At 43.8% G+C, this 20,339-nt stretch overlaps 1 protein-coding gene across 2 annotated transcripts in view; it reads left to right on the top strand.

Annotated features, from left to right (window-relative positions):
• The window catches only part of DLGAP1 (DLG associated protein 1), a 356,932-nt gene that overhangs the window by 39,449 nt on the left and 297,144 nt on the right, over positions 1-20,339 (top strand). For both annotated transcript variants that reach the window (XM_030213104.1, XM_030213111.1), the window contains exon 2: positions 4,851-5,068. In XM_030213104.1, coding sequence (XP_030068964.1) covers positions 4,851-5,068 — 218 coding nt within the window. The remainder of the gene's footprint in view (positions 1-4,850; positions 5,069-20,339) is intronic.

The raw sequence follows: 20,339 nt of genomic DNA, 5'->3' as shown, positions 1-20,339 counted from the left end.
AGAAACAAAGCTCAAAGAGCCAGGAAGCAAACACAGTAGGCAAAGGATTAAGCAGACTAAGGGAAGACAAAAACAAAGAAGCAATATGCTTACCAGCATCCACAGCTGGAAGGGAAAGGTCAGGCAGATTGAGAGGCAGCAGACCTACACACACAGGAAACAGAACAGGGAAATCAGAAAACAGGAACAGAGCTTGGCTAAACACGGAGATTGGCTTAAACACGGAGCTTAACTATAGCAAGAGTCAAAAGCAGGGCTAGTCTAAAAGCAGAAGCCAAGGGAAGTCAAACAGATACAGACACCAAGGGCAGGGTATGGCTCTACAGCCAGACTTTCAGGATCAAGGTACAAAAGCAACCACACAGAAACAAACATAGTAACATAGAGGGGCATAATTGAACGGCGCCGGCCAAATAGCTGGCCGGCCATCTTCAGGGCCGGCGCCATAAGTGGGCGGAGCCAACCGTATTTTTGAAAAAGATGGCCGGCCATCTTTTTCTTCGCTAATACGGTTGGGCCCGGCCAAATGTCAGAGTTCGCCGGGTTTGAGATGGCCGTCATCGGTTTTCGGCCATAATGGCAAATAATGCCAGCGATCTCAAAACCGGCCAAATCCAAGGCATTTGGTCGTGGGAGGAGCCAGTATTTGTAGTGCACTGGTCGCCCCTGACATGCCGGGACACCAGCCGGGCACCCTAGGGGGCACTTCTAAATTTAAAAAAAAATAAAAATAGCTGCCAGGTGCATAGCTCCCTTCCCTTGGTTGTTTAGCCCCCCCCCCCCCAAATCTCCCCCAAAACCCACTCCCCACAACTCTACACCATTACCATAGCCCTAAGGGGTGAAGGGGGGCACCTAGATGTGGGTACAGTGGGTTTTGGGTGGGTTTTGGAGGGCTCCCATTTACCACCACAAGTGGAACAGGTAGGGGGAATGGGCCTGGGTCCACCTGTCTGAAGTGCACTGCACCCACTAAAAACTGTTCCAGGGACTTGCATACTGCTATCAGGGAGCTGGGTATGAATTTGAGGCTGGCATAGAGGCTGGCAAAAAAGGTTTTTTTTTGTTTTTTTTGGGGGGGGGGGGGTTGGAGGGGGTTGGTGACCACTGGGAGAGTAAGGGGAGGTCATCCCCAATTCCCTCTGGTGGTCGACTGGTCAGTAAGTACACCTTTTTGAGGTTTGGTCCTGAAAATAAATGGACCAAGTAAAGTGGGCGAAATGCTCGTCAAGCCTGGCTTTTTTTTTCCATTATCGGGCGAAGCCGGCAATCTTGTGAGCACGCCCCTGTCCCACCCCTGTCCTGCCTTCACTACCCTACTGACACGCCCCCTTGATGTTTCGCAGGCTCCACGACAGAAAGCAGTTGAACCCTGCCAAAATCAGCTTTCGATTATACCGATTTGGCCGGGTTTAGGAGATCGCCGGCCATCTCCCGATTTGAGTCAGAAGATGACTGGCGATCACTTTCGAAAATGAGCTGGATAGTAACATAGTAGATGACGGCAGAGAAAGACCTGCATAGTCCATCCAGTCTGCCCAACAAGATAAACTCATATGTGCTACCTTTTCTGCATACCTGACCTTGATTAGTGTCTGCCATCCTCACGGCACAGACCGTAGAAGTCTGCCCAGCACTAGCACCGCCTCCCAACCACCAGCCCCCCCCCCCCCCCCCCCCCTGGCTCTGCCACCCAATCTCTGCTAAACGTCTGAGGATCCCTTCCTTCTGAACAGGATTCCTTTATGTTTATCACACGCATTTTTGAATTCTGTTACCATTTTCATCTCCACCACCTCCCGCGGGAGGGCATTCCAAGCATCCACCACTCTCTCTGTGAAAAAGTACTTCCTGACATTTTTTTGAGTCTGCCCCCCCTTCAATCTCATTTCATGTCCTCTAGTTCTACCGCCTTCCCATCTCCGGAAAAGGTTCGTTTGCAGATTAATACCTTTCAAATATTTGAAAGTCTGTATCATATCAACCCTGTTTCTCCTTTCCTCCAGGATATGCATGTTCAGGTCAGCAAGTCTCTCCTCATACGTCTTGTAACGCAAATCCCATACCATTCTCGTAGCTTTTCTTTGCACCGCTTCAATTCTTTTTACATCCTTAGCAAAATACGGCCTCCAAAACTGAACACAGTACTCCAGATGGGGCCTCACCAGCGACTTATACAGGGACATCAACACTTCCTTTCTGCTGGTCACACCTCTCTCTATACAGCCTAGCAACCTTCTAGCTACAACCACCGCCTTGTCGCACTGTTTTGTCGCCTTCAGATCCTCAGATACTATCACCCCAAGATCCCTCTCCCCATCCGTACATATCAGACTCTCACCGCCTAACACATACGTCTCCCGTGGATTTCTACTCCCTAAATGCATCACTTTGCATTTCTTCGCATTGAATTTTAATTGCCAAATCTTAGACCATTCTTCTGGTTCCGCAGATCCTTTTTCATGTTTTCCACTCCCTCCCAGGTGCCCACTCTGTTATAAATCTTAGTATTGTCCGCAAAAAGGCAAACTTTACCTTCTAACCCTTCAGCAATGTCACTCACAAATATATTGAACAGAATCAGCCCCAGCATCAATCCCTGAGGCACTCCACTACTCACCTTTCCCTCATCCGAGCGAATTCCATTAACCACCACCCTCTGGCGTCTGTCCATCAACCAGTTCCTAATCCAGGTCACCACTTCAGGTCCTATCTTCAGCCTGTCCAGTTTATTTAAGAGCCTCCTGTGGGGAACCGTGTCAAAAGCTTTGCTGAAATCTAAGTAGATTACGTCTATAGAACGTCCCTGATTCAATTCTCCAGTCACCCAGTCAAAGAATTCAGTGAGATTCATTTGGCACAATTTCCCTTTGGTAAAACCATGTTTTCTCGGATCTTGCAACTTATTGGCTGCCAGGAAATTCAGTATCCTTTCCTTCAGCATCGCTTCCATTACTTTTCCAATAACCGAAGTGAGGCTTACCGACCTGTAGTTTCCAGCTTCTTCCCTATCACCACTTTTGTGAAGAGGGACCACATCCACCATTCTCCAATCTCACGGAACCTCTCCCGTCTCCAAGGATTTATTAAACAAATCTTTAAGAGGACCCGCCAGAACCTCTCTGAGCTCCCTCAATATCCTGGGGTGGATCCTGTCCGGTCCCATGGCTTTGTCCACCTTTAGGTTTCCTAGTTGTTCATACACACTCTCTTCCGTGAACGGTGCTATATCCACTCCATTCTCATATGTACTTTTGCCAGTCATTCGCAGTCCTTCTCCAGGATTTCCTTCAGTGAAAACAGAACAAAAGTATCTATTTAGCAAATTTGCTTTTTCTTCATCATTATCTACATAGCGGTTCGCAGCATCTTTCAGTCTCACAATTCCCTTTTTAGTCATTTTCCTTTCACTAATATACCTGAAGGAAGTTTTGTCACCCCTCCTTACCTTTCTAGCCAAGCATTGAAACACAAGACTCAAAGAAACACAGAACAGACCTTCAAGAACAAAGCCAAGCAGGGAAATAATCTAAACAGGTAACACAAGATTAAGAAACCTCTTGCAAAGGCAATGTAGGAAAGCTCCCTAGGTCCTTATAAAGGAGTAGGCTGATAATGTCACAAGTAGGAAATGAAGCAGGGAGACCAAAGCGAGGCTTGGTTAACAGGAAGAACAACAACAGGATATGAAGCAGAAGTAGGGAGACCAAAGTGAGACTTGGCTTTCAGGAAGAACAACAATAGGGAAAAAAGCAGACTGGAGAGGTCACAGAGTTAGATACAGAGAAACAGTAGGTCTGAACATAAGGGCCCGACCACAACCGTGACACTGCCAGACTGGAGGTGGGACTTCTCTACAACATCCCTGTAGGTCTCCTCTATGTACCTTTCTGTCTCCCTCAGCTCCACCAAGTCTGCTACTCTAGACTCAAGAGAACGGACACGTTCTCTAAAAGCTAGGAGCTCTTTGCATTGGGCACACACATATAACCGCTCACCAACTGGGAGATAATCATACATGTGACACTCAATGCAAAAGACTGGATAGCACCCCTCTCACTGCTGACTCCATCTTAGTATTTTTGAGTTTTTTCAATAATTTAAAACTTGCTACAGTATTAAGGATATTAGCCTAATATAAAAGTGTATTTTAGTTTTATAGTATATTGTATGATTTATTTCGTGTTTCCTTCTTAGATGGTAATGAAATGTATTTAAAACTCTGTAAGAGCACTCCTTGTTTGTTACCCTAATTACAATAACTGACTATAAATGAAGAGTTGTCCTAGGGGTGGATGGGTGTTGGGGAGGGTGGGTGGGAAGACTAAACTAGATCCTGCAGTGCCTGCTAGAGTCTATCTGTTAATGCTGTGGTACAAAGTTCAAGTTTTAAAACTAAGAGGAAAAGACTATGGAGATTAATTGATAAAATTTGCTTTTTTTCTATTTTTATTCTGCCTATCACTAACCTACAATTCCTCTTTTAAACCCCAATCTTTAAGTTCCCAAAGCACAAAGCAAAATAGTGTTCACTTACCAGAGAAATGTCCTCTTCTCTCAGAACTTGCAGTTAACGTGTGTTGTCATGCCAACTATGTAACAGTTACAAGATCATGTGGTAACATTTCATGATAATTTTCATGTTTACTGCTTAATTCACCATATAGTAAGAGGGCCCAAAAGTCTTTTGAACATCAGGCCCACACTGTGTATAAAGTGTTTACAAGTATTAGATGATAAGAGCCATATCTGTTTTGCCAGTTCACATTTTTATATCTGCGGAATTCTTAAGGGTGAAAGAAAAATTAAAAATTGGCCTATGTTGAATGTATGTCTTAATATGTCATTAGGTTCCTCAAGATGAATGGAGTGGCTACACCCCACAGAACAAAGATGATGAAATTCCCTGCCGAAGGATGCGCAGTGGCAGTTATATCAAAGCCATGGGGGATGAGGACAGTGGAGACTCAGACACTGCCAGCCCTAAGCCATCTCCTAAGATGGCAGCCCGAAGGGAAAGCTATCTCAAGGCCACCCAGCCGTCACTGACAGAACTCACTACTCTCAAGTAAGTCAATCCAGGAAATCAGCTTTCAACTAAAAGCACAAACATTTTATAACTCAGGACATATCAAACAATTGAAAATCTCTGCACACCATTCTGTCCTAATGATCCAAAGATGTTTAAAATTTCTAAGGTTAATTTGCAGCAAAACATGTAGGAAATCATTTGAAATGCCTAAACTAGACGTTTCAAATTATTTGTATTTTGCTGTGCCTTACATATAGCAAGCATTGCATAACATACAGGTCTATGTAGATATTTTGTTCTGTATGTATCTTATACATGTAAGCCCTATCATATATGAATAATCTTATTGAATTACCCCCTCGTAATGCTGTTTCACCATCTAGAGAATATCTTGTCTTACATTTCCCTATCTGTAAGAATGTGATATACAAAACAATATAAAAATCTGAAAATCGGGCTTTGCAGTAATCTAATGCCCTAACACTATAGCATGAATCATTTAATAAAATACTTTTTGATCAGCATAAGATTTAACTGAACAAATCTGTTTTGTCTTAAAGAAACATCTTTGCACTATAGATAAAATATGTGCGTGATAATTTAGTTGATCTATGAGAACCTCTAGATTATTTAAATATGCAAGAGGGGACAATATTGCACCTTGAGGAACTCCACACGATGAACCTTGTAAAGTGGAATCACTAGAAATGTGAGAAATAAAAAAAGGCACAGTCGGCAAGAAATTACTCAAACCATTGATGTACTTGACTTCTAACGTCAAACTCCTCTTAACTCTTTTACCTATTTCTTTATTTATTTATTATATTTGTATCCCACATTTTCCCACCTATTGGTAGGCTCAAAGTGGCTTACATAATTTCAGAGAGATGTTTACAGGCTCTGGTGTGAACAAATACAGTATAGGAGTATAGTTAAAGAGATTTGGAATGGTTCATCCCCAGCGAATTACTATGGTGGGTTCATGTGTCAGGGAATAGAGAACTGTTCATTTTCTAGTTCATGTGTTGTATTTTATTGTTTGGTGTTTATATCTATGTATTCCATCTTTATTTATACTCTACGCTGTCTATTAAAATGTCTTATTACGTATTGTGTTGACATTGTAAGTAGTATAATATGCCATACTTTGTATTGTTATTTAAATATTTTTACTGCTGTAACTGCCTATTGCTTATGTTTGACTTATTCTTGCTGTACACTGCCTTGAGTGAATTCCCTCAAAAGGCGGTAAATAAATCCTAATAAATAAATAAAATTCACTCTGCTAATTTCTCCTATCAAGGCATCAAAATTTGAAATTTTCTTCCTTAATCAATCAAGTTTACAGATGATTACCTAACTTTTAGAAGTCTTCTAAAAACACATTGCTTCAGTCTGGCCTTTCTGAATACAAAGAACTCTATTTGAATTTTAACCACACCCTTTTCTTAATCTCCTTTCCCATCTAGTCCTGCCTGATTATTCTCTCACATATCCACCCTTAATTATTTGTTTGTGCTTGAGATAGTCTAAATCTGTACATAATTATGTTTTATTCACTTTATTGTTTGTTTGTAAGCCATATTGAGTCTATTTCAGGCTAATGTGGGGTACAAATGTCATGAAAAAATAAATACAGGACCAGATTCTATAAATGGTGCCTAAAAATTCAGCAACAAAAAAAATAGCACTTAGTGCTATTCTATTAACCATGCTTACAGTTAGACGCGGTTTATAGAATAGTGCTTAGCAACAGGAACCGTGGCTACGTTTAGGCATGGCCATTTACACCAATGAAAACCTGGTGTAAATTCCCACACGTAAATTAGATGAGAATCTGGCTAGTTCTATAGCAACGCACATAAACTTTAGGAATGCCCCTGGCCCGCCCACACCCCACCCACACCCCTCCCACAGCCACATCCCCTTTTTTGGAGTCACACACTGGAATTTATGTGTGCTTCTTTATAGAATACACTTTAAAAGATGCACGCATAAATTCTAATTATTGCCAATTAGTTGCAATAATTGCTTGCTATGCCGAATTATCAGCCCTGAGTGGCTCTTTAATTAAGTTGTGTGTACAAATTTACATGCACAACTCAAGGCACTGTCTATAGAATCCGGGAGACAGAGGGCAATTCTATAACTGTCAATTCTATTCAGGGGCGCCGAGAGGGGGAGACAGGGGGGGACAAAATTCCCCGGGCCCGGGGGGGCCTGGCGCCGCTGCAGTCCAGCCTGCCCACTCTCCATCGCTCCCTGGCATTGAACTTAAGCGCCTCACCTTCGAAAACGCAGCAAGCAGTGGCAGACCACTCCTTCCTTCCATGTCCCGCCCTTGCCTGACATAACCCACGAGGGTGGGACATGGAAGGAAGGAGTGGTCTCCCGCTGCTTGCTGCGCTTTCGAAGGTGAGGCACTTAAGGTCTGTGCAGAGGGCCCGGGGGTGGAGAGAGGGCCCAGTGGCGGGTGGAGGGGTGGCCCAGTGAACTCGGGTGGGTGGGGGGGAGGGCCCGGGGGCGGCCTTGCCCCGGGCCTGGCCCAGTCTCTCGGCGGCCCTGATTCTATTTAGGCACCCCCAAGGCTACACTGTAGGAACTCTGTTCTATAATTGAACCCAGGCACTAGGTTTCATTACAGAATAAAAGGAAATGGGACTTGATATACCACCTTTCTATGGTTGCAATCAAAGCAGTTAACATATTATATACAGGTACTGAGGGGCCTTCTTACAAAGAGGCTTAGGCATCTATGTGCATACAACACACATCAAAGTAGAACTACCGCCCGGCTACCGCATACCCTGGGTGGTAATTCTAATTTTGATGCACGTCCAAAACGCGCGGCAGAAAATAATTTCTATTTTCTACTGCGTGGCACTAACCAGGCGGTAATCGGTAATGTACCCGCCAGGGGCATAGCCAGACTTTGGCGGGAGGGGGGTCCAGAGCCCAAGGTGAGGGGGCACATTTTAGCCCCCCCCCCGGCACCGCTGACCCCCCCTCCCCCCGCCATTGCCGACTTTGACCCTTCCCGCTGCAGATCCTCTCGACCCCCTCCCCCCCTCTCCGTCGCCGTTGCCTACCTTTGCTGGCGAGAAGAAGACCTTGGCTGGCGGGGGTTGGGGTCCCCGGCCAGCAAAGGCAGGCGACGGCGGGTTGGCGGCGGGTCGTCAGCAGGGGGCTCCAGGGTCAAACCTATGGGAGGCCAGGCCCCCCAGGCCCCACGTAGCTATGCCACTGGTACGCGCACTGGCAATTACCGCCCAGTTAACGCTTGAGACCTTACCACTTAGTCAATCGGTGGCGGTAAGGTCTCAGGCCCAAAATGGAAGCATTCTGATTTTTATTAGGCCACATGTATATTTTTGGCAAAAAAAGGCCTTTTTTTGCAGATGTGCTGAAAAATGGACCTGCAAGCATCCAATACACATGCCTACACCAGTGTAAGCCATTTTTCGGTGTGCCTTAGTAAAAAGGCCCCTTATTTTGTACCTGCTGCAATCAAGGGTTAAATGACTTTTCAAACAGGCTTTTAAACTGGGTTAGGAAGAATAATTGATCCCTTTCTGTTTTTTCCTCCCTATGTTTCTTCTAGGGTGGGATGGGTAAATGCAGAGATAGAAACATTTGCAAAGCATTTATACATTGGAATTTGCCTAATTTTTTATGGTGTATATGTATCTGGTATGATTGTGCCTTCTATTTTAACATGGAGTTCTTTTCTTAATTCTTTCTTTCTTGTTTTTACATTGTTAACCACCTATACTTGTCCTACAAATGAGGCGGTATAAAAATTTAGTAAATGATAAACAATAAATAATAAGTGAGAGCCCCGCCTATGTCCCACGTATCCTCTGCCCCTTGTAAATACAAACAATGGGGTACATGCTTTCCACAGTTTAAAAGGGCTTACTGTACGTTGATAATTTCCTTTGTATTTCAACAGGACTTAAATGCAGTAATGCGCCTTTACTTTAAATCAACTAACCGTGTGTTTGTTGGCCAGAAAATCTGGCTTTATCCGGATGTGACTAAGTTTACACAAGAAAAACGTAAAAAGTTTCTCTCTATGAGGTCAAAGTTTTGGAATTGGGAGGTTCTTTCCTCCTGGCCTATCCCTGTAAATGTGTCATCAGGTTAAATCAAGTTAAATATATATATTATATGCCTGATCAGCTTCAGACCTTCCTAGACAATAAACAACGATAGAGTTGAGATATATATGGGACTGACGGAACCATATTTATTTTTATTTACATATTATGATTGTGTTACCTTCACTAATTCCTATCCCCCTATTATTGAGGTCTAAGGAAGCCAAACTTTGTCTTTATTATGTCGTTTTGAACAATTATAATTTTCCTGTATTATTAACTAATGGCTGTATTACACTTTTGCAGTATGATAATTTCTGTAATAAGTATATAAAACTAATAAAAATTATGAACAATAAAAAAAAAAAAAGATAAAAAGGGCTTACTGTAGGTCGTCTCTGCACGCCCTGCGGTAATTTTACAATTTATGGGCCCCTTTTACTAAGCAGAGGTAAGCCCAACGTGGGCTTACCGCTTGCTAAACAGGAAATACTGCCGGGTTTCCGCAGTAGTCCGGCGGTACTTCCCACCCCTAGCGCACCATCATTTCTGGCGCTAGAAAATGTATATTTATTTTTGTAGCGCTGGAGTATCCCCAGCAGTAATTGGTTACCACCAGGTTAGCGCAGGAGCCCCTACCGCCACCTCAATGGGTGGCGGTAAGGACTCCCTCCTGAAATGGCTGCGCGGCAAGTGCTTTACTTGTCATATGGCCATTTCCTGCAGGAAAGAGAGACTTCCCTTTTACCCACTACAGTAAAAAAGGGCCTCAGTGCGCATGACATACACGCGCCAATGCCAGTTCAGGCCCCCTTTTGCCGCAGCTTGGTAAAAGGGGCCCTGTGTGCGCAAACCGAGTGCCAAAAAATAATTGTTAGTTTTTCACAGAGAGACATGTGTGGGGCAGAGACAATACATTTCTGTGCTAATCAGTTAGTGCATATTTATTTATTGCATTTGTATCCCACATTTTCCCACCTATCTGCAGGCTCAATGTGGCTTACAGTATTCCGCTCTGGTTATCGCCACAGTGGAGTAAAGATACAATTAATAATTATATAAGAACATGAGTAACATAATGGGATAAAGCATTAGGTATAACGAGATCAAAAATGTAATAACAGTAAAAGCAGTAATGCACTAAGGTTCAAATGATGGATCATTGTGGTATGTCTTATTGAAGAGATAGGCTTCAGTGATCTCCGAAAGTTGATTAAGTCGTTCATTTTTTTCACATCAAGTGGTAATGCATTCCAAAGCTGCGTTCCTATGTAGGAAAAATTAGATGCATGTGTTAGTTTATATTTTAGACCTTTGCAACTGGGGAAGTGAAGATTTAGGAATGTGCCTAAAGATCTTTTGGTGTTCCTGGGTGGTAAGTCAATAAGGTTTGACATGTAGACCGGGGCATCTCCATAGATAATTTTATGAATCAGTACAGACCTTGAACATAATACGTTCCCTAAATAGGAGCCAGTGCAGTTTTTCTCTTAGGGGTGTGGCACTTTCGTATTTTGTTTTACCAAATATAAGTCTGGCTGCAGTGTTTTGGGCTGTCTGAAGTTTTTTGATGATTTGTTCTTTACACCCAGCGTACAGTGTATTGCAGTAGTCCAGGTGACACTAAGGGGCCCTTTTACTAAACCGCATAAGCGTCTATGCGTGCCCAAACGTGTGCCAAAATGGAGTTACCGCCAGACTACCGCGTGGCTCTTGCGGTAATTTCATTTTTGGCGCATGTCTGATATATGTATCACGAAAAATATTTTTTATTTTTGGGCGTGCGTAATAGATGCTCGCCAAGTGGCCTTTGGCACGTGTAGGTCATTACCACCCAGTTAACGCGTGAGTCTTTACCACCAGGTCAATGGCTGGAGGTAAGGTCTCAGATCCAAAATGGAGATGCGTCAATTTTCATTTGGCCGCACGTCCACTTTTGGCAAAAAGAAAAATGGCCTTCTTCACAGGCTTGCTGAAAAATGGATCAGTGCGCGGCCAAAACCTGCACCTACTACTATTACTTATCACTTCTATAGCGCTACAAGGCATAGTCCCTGCACCTACACTACTGCAAGCCATTTTTCAGAGTGCCTTAGTAAAAGGACCCCCAACTGATTAATGTATGATTAGCACATGAGCCCCTACCACCTACAAAATAGGTGTTGGTAAAGCCTCACACGCAAACCTTTGTTAATGGCTGTACGCTAATGATAACATTAGCAAATAGCCACACATTTGAAAAATGGAGTTAGTGCAGAGGAAAGACCTGTATAAAGGCACACTAAGGCCACTTTTAAGTGTAGCCTCTATCAGGCTTATTTTTGAAAGTGATCACCGGGCATCTTCCAACTTAAATCGGGAGATGGCCGGCGATCTCTCAAAAGTGGCAAAATCGGTAAAATTGAAAGCTGCTTTTTTGACAGCATCGCCGCTTTCCCGTCGCCGAGCCAGCGAAAGTTCAAGGGGGCGTGTCAGCGGCGTAGCGAAGGCGGGGCATGGGCGGGCATGGGCATGGCTACCAGATGGCCGGCTTTCGCGGATATTGGGAAAAAAAAGCAGTGTTAATCAGTATTTTGCCGGGTTTACTTGGTCCTTTTATTTTCACGACCAAGCCTCAAAAAAGTGCACCAACTCACTAGATGACCACCGGAGGGAATGGGGGATGACCTCCTCGTACTCCCCCAGTGGTCACCAACCCCCTCCCACACTAAAAAAAATAAAAATAAAAACCTTTTTTGCCAGCCTGTATGCCAGCCTCAAATGTCATACCCAGCTCCCTGACAGCAGTATGCATGTCCCTGGAGCAGTTTTTAATGGGTGCAGTACACTTTAGGCAGGCAGACCCAGGTCCATCCCCTCCTACCTGTTACACTTGTGGTGGTAAGTGTTGAGTCCTCCAAACCCCCCACCAAAACCCACTGTACCCACATGTAGGTCCCCCCCTTCACCCATAAGGGCTATGCTAATGATGTAGAGTTGTGGGGAGTGGGTTTGGGGGGGATTTGGGGGGCTCAGCACCCAAGGTAAGGGAGCTTTGCACCTGGGAGCTATTTGTGTATTTTTTAAACATTTTTAGAAGTGCCCCTTAGGGTGCCCGGTTGTTGTCCTGGCATGTCAGGGGGACCAGTGCACTACAGATGCTGGCTCCTCCCATGACCAAATGCCTTGGATTTCGCCGGGTTTGAGATGGCCAGCATTTTTTTTCCATTATCTTTGAAAATCAAAACCGGAGATCTCAAACCCGGCGAACTCTGGCATTTGGCCGGGCCAAACCATATTATCGAAAGAAAAGATGGCCGGCAATCTTTTTCGATAATACAGTTACAGCCAGCTATTGCGTCGCTGCCAAAATAGATCGCCGGCAATCTATTTTGCCGGCACCGTTCGATTAGTGCCCCTCTATGCCAGTTAAGTATTTGCAGAATAACGCTTCAGCTCCCTGCTAGCACTTATATGGACACTAGTAAAACAGGCCCGTTTCTGACACAAATGAAACGGGCGCTAGCAAGGTTTTCCTCGGAGTGTGTATGTTTGAGAGAGTATGTGTGAGATTGACTGTGTGAGAGAGAGAGTGAATGTGCGAGTGTGTGTGTGTGACAGAGAGAGAGTGAGACTGCTGGGTGCGAGTGTGTCTCCTCTATCCTTCCTCCAGCCACCCACCGATGCTCTTCTCTCCCCTGCCCCCCCCCCCTCCAGCCACCTAGCGAGTCTCCTCTGTCCACTGCTCCCCCTCCAGGCACCCAGCGAGTCTCCTCTCATATTTTGGCAATTTATCTGATTGTTAACATAAATCATTTTTACTCTAGCTCTTTTTTGTGGTTTATTATGCCTCTGTATTAGTTTATGATGCTGCTAATTTGTTTCCATTTTTCTGCTCTAGATTAATTTATATGATATTATTGAAGATTTCTAATTGAAAAAGCAGGACTACAAATACTGCCGTGCATGGGAAATACAATCTGAACACAGGTTTTCTTCCTCCATAAACCCCATAGTTTCTCTCTCTTTTGGAAGTGTTCATAAATATTAGGTTTCCAACATTCAAAACTTAAATGTACGACAAACTGTGGGGGAGAAAGGATGTCATAATTAACGCTTCTCTGTAAATATTTATGCACAGTGAAGTGACTGATAGAATATACTGCAATATTTTGATGGACTGCTAAAGATACTAATACAGCTGAATTGTACTACCCAGCGACGGATAACATCCCAGGTGTGTCTATAAATGCTAAACAAGCCTTTTCGACAAGAGAATCTTAACATATATACAAGAATAGCAATTTTGTTTATTTTCTGCAAGTCATAATATTTCAAAACAGTGTACAGCTGAAACATAAGAAATAATAATCACATAAAAAAGATAATAACTTATGAAAACAAATAAAATAGACAAAAAAATTGTAGTTTATAGCAGAACTAAATCAAAGGTTGACACAGGTAACCAGCAATCTACTAGATTGCCAGAACTAAAGAAGCCTACTTTCCAGAAGCCACATATGCTAACTATGATCCATATAAATGCTTGGATCCAGGGCCGCCGAGGGGGGGGGGGGGGCAGGGGGGACAAAATTCCCCGGGCCCGGGCCTCCAAGGGGGGCCCGGCGCCGGGGTCAGGCCACCGGTGCTGCAGTCCCTGGTCTCACCTGCCTACCTCCTCAGCTCCGGGCCCCCTGCATTCGAAGCAGCAGTCGCAGATCGCTTCCCTTTGGGCCTTCCCTCCCTGTGTCCCGCCCTCGCGGAAACCAGAAGTTACATCAGACGAGGGCAGGACACAGGGAGGGAAGGCCAGAAGAGAGGAGATGTGTGATTTCCTCTTTGAATGCAGGGGGCCCGGAGCCTTGGAGGCAGGCAGGTGAGACCGGGGACTGCGGCGTCGGGGGGAGCGACAGGGGAAGGCAGCGGCGGGGGGAGCGACAGGAGGTGGCAGCGGCAGGTGGAGTGACAGGAGGCAGCAGCAGCAGAAGGAGTGATGGGAGCAGCAGCGGTGGGGGGGGGGGGGGGTGGAGGCGGGGCGGCCTTGCCCCGGGCCCGGCCTAGTCTCTCGGTGGCCCTGCTTGGATCTAAAATTACCCCACTCCTATCAGAATCCTCATGCCCCTCTTGGCATGCTCTGAAATTCTGCTGTAGAAAGGACAACAAACACTTATGTTATTAGAGGGAGACACGCAGATATGATAATCTTATAAATCTATTTTAACGTTGAATAATAGGATAAAAATAATTTCTTTAAAAATCAACATTGTTCGAAGAATGTAGATCGAGTACATTTCTAAAATGAATTGCAACATATTCACTCTTCAGAGGCAAACTAAAGTTTAGTCTGTGGTAGCCATTTACAGAGCAAAGCGATCTTTAATTCCCATTGTGAGTGCTGAGCTTTAGGAAAACACCCCAAGCATCCCTATACCTCTGTGAAACTTAGCTATTACTTCAACAGGACTTTCCTAGAAGTGATTCACAGCAAGAATCTATTGGGTGACCTAAGTTTCTTAATGATGGGTTTTTCTAAAGCAGTAAAGGCTGAAAATGTATTGTCCTACCCCCTTTCTTTTCAGTGCCTAGAGGACTTCACATTGTTTTCTGTTCCATTAAGATCACATATCTTCTTGATGAGACAAAGATCCCTGCAGCTGCAAATTGTACACAAGCTAACTTCTTGCAGCAGAAAACTACATGATGCTTTAGTTGATTGAACAACTGTATCAAGGGCAACCCATTTAGAAACACAGCTGCAAACTCCCATCTTCCAGCTGCCTGAAATTATGTTCTCCAAAAGTAGAATGAAGTATTATACTATCAGCCACTTACTGTGGATGGAGCCCATCCTGGAAACCTTTGGGCTCTTGACTGGCTGGCTAAATCTGTAGATGCAACCCACTAAAAGGTAATCAAATGAGTAGTCTACAAGAATGAGCCCATGTAGATGTGTCCATTGGATGGAAGAAAATTGACATCTGAGGGCGGGTACTAGATTTGTGTTTTCCTTACACCCTGTTTATCAGTATATTGCAATTTGCTTTAATACTAACACTAGGAAAAAATGCCTGTTTCTGAGCGGAATGAAACGGGCGCTAGCAAGGGGCCCCCTCCCTCCGTCCCTCGGAGCTACTTGTCTTGTTCGCTGTGGCGTTTCTGTTTCGGCCCTCGTCGAGTGTCATAGCTCCGCCCTCGACGTCATGACGTTTTGACGCGAGGGCGGTGCAGACACTCCAGTGCACACCGGATATCTCGGGCGCCTCAACTTCCGTGGAGGCTTCAGAACGTTGGGGTTGCCTTTTATATAGAGAGATAATTAAGGATTTGCAGATGGAAGGGGGAAGTCATCAACTTGGGCTACTGTTAGATGTGTGATTTTACTGTTAACCCCAGTAAATAAGAAGCACTTTTATTAAGATGTGCTAAGACATTGGCTTAATGCATTTTAACGCAAGACTTTCCCTAAAATAGCCCCGGTCTAATTTTTCCACTAGAGTGTGAGACCTGCAGAAATATTAAAAAGGAGGTGGTAAGAGCTCACGAATTAAGGAGGAGATTCTATATATGGCACCTAAAAAATTGGCACTGAAATCAGTTCTCACTAAGCGTATTCTATAATCGGCACCTTGATTTAGGTGACGATTATAGAATATGCTTAGTTGATATTTCAGCGCCGATATCTGTGCACATCCATTTATGCCAATGAAAACCTGATGTAAATCTCAGCGCATAGATTTAGGCGCACTGGGCCATATTCTATAACTAGGCACCTAAATTTTGGAACGTCCATGAAACGCCCATTTCCCCGCCACGCCTCTTTTGCCTCCGTGCGTTAGACGTTCGGCACACATTGTTGCAGAATACGCTTAGCGAGTTGTGCACCTAAATTCTAATCAGTGCCAATTAGTGCTCATTATTGCTTGTTAAGTGCTGTTGTCATCGCTCATTAGCTTGTTAAGCCATTTAAGTTGCATGCAGTGTTATAGAATCCATGCCAGTTTCAGTGCCTAAATTGAAGCACATTATATAGAATCCAGGGATAAGGGGCTACCCATTTCCGGCAGTAGAAAATATTTTTTATTTTCTAGAACAGGTGGGTGGGGAGTGGGGATTACCGCCAGGTTACCATCGGAGCCCTCATCACCTCCTTAATAGCAGACAGTAAAGGCTCCAGCAGTAAATGCTTTTAAAAAAAACACACTTTTACCCACAGAGGTAAAAGGTGGCCTCGACGCACGACAATCCCACGTGCCGATGCCACCACTGTCCGCCTTTTACTGCCATTTGGTAAAAGGGCCCCTAAGTCAGCAAATATACAGTTAGCATGTGCTAATGTGAATGCAGTGGCAAGATAACATTTCTATGCTTTTCCCTACCAATGAGACATCCCCTTCCAAAAGAACTTTTAAAAAATTAAAGTGTGCGATTAGCATTTTACAGTAAGCCTTTTTTTCAGCATTAAGCATGTGTTAGTGCATAATAAGGGGCATAATCGAAAGGGACACCCAAGTCCTCGCAAAACGTCCCGGTGGAGGGGCGGGGAAACCCATATTATCGAAACAAGATGGACGTCCATCTTTCGTTTCGATAATTCGGTCGGGGACACCCAAATCTTGACATTTAGGTCATCCTTAGAGATGGTTGTCCCTAGACTTGGTCATTTCTTATTTTCGGCGATAATGGAAACCAAGGACGCCTATCTCAGAAACGACCAAATGCAAGCCCTTTGATCGTAGGAGGAGCCAGCATTCGTAGTGCACTGGTCCCCCTGACATGCCAGGACACCAACCGGGCACCCTAGGGAGCACTGCAGTGGACTTCATAAATTGCTCCCATGAACATAGCTCCCTTACTTTGTGTGCTGAGCCCCCCAAAACCCACTACTCACTACTGTACATCACTACGGGTGAAGGGGGCAGCTAGATGTGGATACAGTGGGTTTGTGGTGGGTTTTGGAGGGCTCACATTTACCACCACAAGTGTAGCAGTTAGGGAGGGGTGGGCCTGGGTCCGCCTGCCTGAAGTGCACTGCACCCACTAAAACTGCTCCAGGGACCTGCATACTGCTATGATGGACCTGAGTATGACATTTGAGGCTGGCATAGAGGCTGGCACAAAATATTTTTAAAGATGTTTTTTAGGGTGGGAGGGGGTTAGTGACCACTGGGGGGGTAAGGGGAAGTGATCCCTAATTCTCTCCAGTGGTCATCTGGTTAGTTCGGGCACCTTTATGTGTCTTGGTCGTAAGAAAAAAATGGACCAAGTAAAGTCGGCCAAGTGCTCATCAGGGATGCCCTTCTTTTTTCCATAATCGGCCGAGGACGACCATGTGTTAAGCACGCCCCAGTCCCGCCTTTGCTATGCTTCTGACACGCCCCCGTGAACTTTGGTCGTCCCCACAATGGAAAGCAGTTGAGGACGCCCAAAATCGGTTTTCGATTATGCCGATTTGGGCGACCCTGGGAGAAGGACGCCCATCTTCCGATTTGTGTCAAAAGATGGGCACCCTTCTCTTTAAAAAATAAGCCTGTTAAGGTATATGTTCCCCCTAACTTGAAAGCAGTTATCATACGGCCAAGAATTAAGCTGGCTACTCAGTCTACTGTTTTTATCATATTGCCAGTCTTCCATTTCTTACAAAAATTGCCAAATCTGTCCATCCTCAACTTTTAGATTTTCTCGACAAGATACATGTGCTTCATCCAAATCAAACTGGCTTTAGGCAGCATCATAGCACTGAAACAACACTGCTAGTTATTAATATCTATATTTACTACCATCTAAATCAGTCAACACGTGTTCTTCTGTCTTTAGATCTATCAGCAGCATTCAATTTGGTGGATCACTCTGTTTTAGGTTAACAGTCACTGCTCTTCAGTGGTTCCAATCTTACAGATCTTAGTTATAAGGTTCAGTTTCAAAATTCTTTGACCAACCCATTTTCACCTGTGTCTGGGGTCCCCCAAGGACTGATTAAATGTCTCCCACACTTTTTTTAACTCCACTTTTAACCATTGCCCAGTCACTGGGCTTTATTATGTATGTTTATACAGATGATATTTATTTATTTATTTATTTATTTATTTATTTATTGCATTTGTATCCCACATTTTCCCACCTCTTTGCGGGCTCAGTGTGGCTTACAATAAGATATGAATAATGGAAATACATTTGTTACAACTTGGTTATGGGTTACATTGTACAAGTTATGCGAGACCATCAAAGTATCATTAGGAATATAACAATGGGACATCAACATTGAAACATTGGAAAGAGACAATGGGAAGCTTAAAGGGCAGTATTAAGACACAAAGACATATGGTGTACATATTTCTGTGAGTAAATGTATGAGTGATGTGGAATTACGGGGGATGAGGGTCAGAAGTGGATGTATGATGCATTGATGATCAGTGAGTGTGGACTCTATGTGTTTTGGCTCTTTCCATAGATTGTTTCAAACAGATGGGTCTTCAATAATTTATGGAAGGAAGCTTGTTCGTAAATCGTTCTTAAGTTGCGCGGCAGTGTATTCCAAAGCTGCGTGCTCGTGTGAGAAAAGGTTGACGCGTGTAGCGTCTTGTATTTCACGCCCTTGCAATTAGGGAAGTGGAGGTTGAGGTAAGTTCTGGATGATCTTTTAGCATTTCTGGGTGGTAGGTCTATCAACTTGGACATGTAGGCTGGGGCTTGACCGTGAATGATCTTGTGGACTAATGTGCATACCTTAAAAGTGACGCGTTCCTTAAGTGGAAGCCAGTGTAGTTTCTTTAGTAGTGGTGTTGCCCTTTCATATTTTGGTTTTCCGAAGATGAGTCTGGCTGCTGTGTTCTGGGCTGTTTGAAGTTTCCTCAGTATTTGCTCTTTGCAGCCTGCGTATAGTGAGTTGCAGTAATCCAGATGGCTGAGGACGAGGGATTGCACTAGGTTGCGAAAGACGAATCTTGAATATTCAAGTCCTGTGTCCCTTATTCTTTACAGATTTATTCCATCAATACTAAACTAACACAAACTAGAGTGGCTTAGTGAAAACAAACTTGCTTTGAACCCTGCTAAATTTAGGTCCTCATCTTGGCCCAGCAAGAACATACTACACTACCAATGCTTATTTTGCTTAGTTCTACTCCAGTACCATTAGTCCCTACCATCAAAATTGTTGGAGTGACTCTGGATCATGCTGTTACATTCCTTCCTCAAGTCTCCTCAGTGGTACAATGCTCTTTTTACAAATTCCAATTAATTTGTTTTGTAAAATCATTAACATAACATAGCAGTTTATTTTTACATTCCTCAAAACCTTACAGTTCAATGTGGATAAGAAACCGGACAAACTAGGACGTACATTTAATAGTAAAAACACAGTGCCCTGTTTACTAAAGCATGCTAGCTTTTTTTTTCCATATTTTTATTAAGGTTTTCCAAACATAATACAGAAAAGCAAACAAAAACAACAATCCATGGCAAACAAACAAAAGTAAAAATCAGAACAACATTATCCCCGTTCCATGACAATACCTCTGGACAAATAACCTAGATGCGGGAAGTCAAGTAATGCTATTGGGTTCCTGACAATAAAGGTCCAACCAGGCCCAAGTCCTCAAAACCGACTTAACATTACAATGCCTATGGGCCAGTATGAGTTCATATTTTCGGATCACACACACGTAGCTCCACCATTCATTATAATTTAGATGGGCATTGTTTTTCCAGTTGGAAACAATTAAGTGCAAAGCAACTGCGAGCAGGATATTGAACAACTTCTTATCTGATTCCAGAAGGGAGATAGTAGGACAAGAGGCTCGCTGACATCTAAAATCTAAATACCCCTGAGCCTGTAATATCAAAGGAGAAATTCTTTACCTAACCTAGCTACCTGAAAAGAGAGCAGGGAGTCTGCACATTTCATTCTTCTCTTACCCCTTACAGAGGAAAAAGCAAACAAATGTATTAATCGAGAAGGCCTTCTGAACTAAATAATATAAAACAATTTACCAAGTAAGATGATGCTAATCCATAAGAAATTTTATACAATAAACAAAAAAATGTAAAAAGAATTCTGGCAGACACTAATAACCAGTGAACCTTAACATAATAGGCAGAAATTCGATCTGATCATCTTAAAGAGAAAATCAGTCTCAGTGCTGTGTTCTGAGTTGTCTGCAATTTTTTCAGTAATGACTAGGGACAGTTCAAATAAATGACATTACAATAACAATGCCTGAACCAGCAAC

Source organism: Microcaecilia unicolor, chromosome 1 (genome assembly GCF_901765095.1).
Source record: "Microcaecilia unicolor chromosome 1, aMicUni1.1, whole genome shotgun sequence".
NCBI classification, from domain to species: domain Eukaryota; kingdom Metazoa; phylum Chordata; class Amphibia; order Gymnophiona; family Siphonopidae; genus Microcaecilia; species Microcaecilia unicolor.
This window is presented reverse-complemented; position numbering and strand designations above follow the sequence as displayed.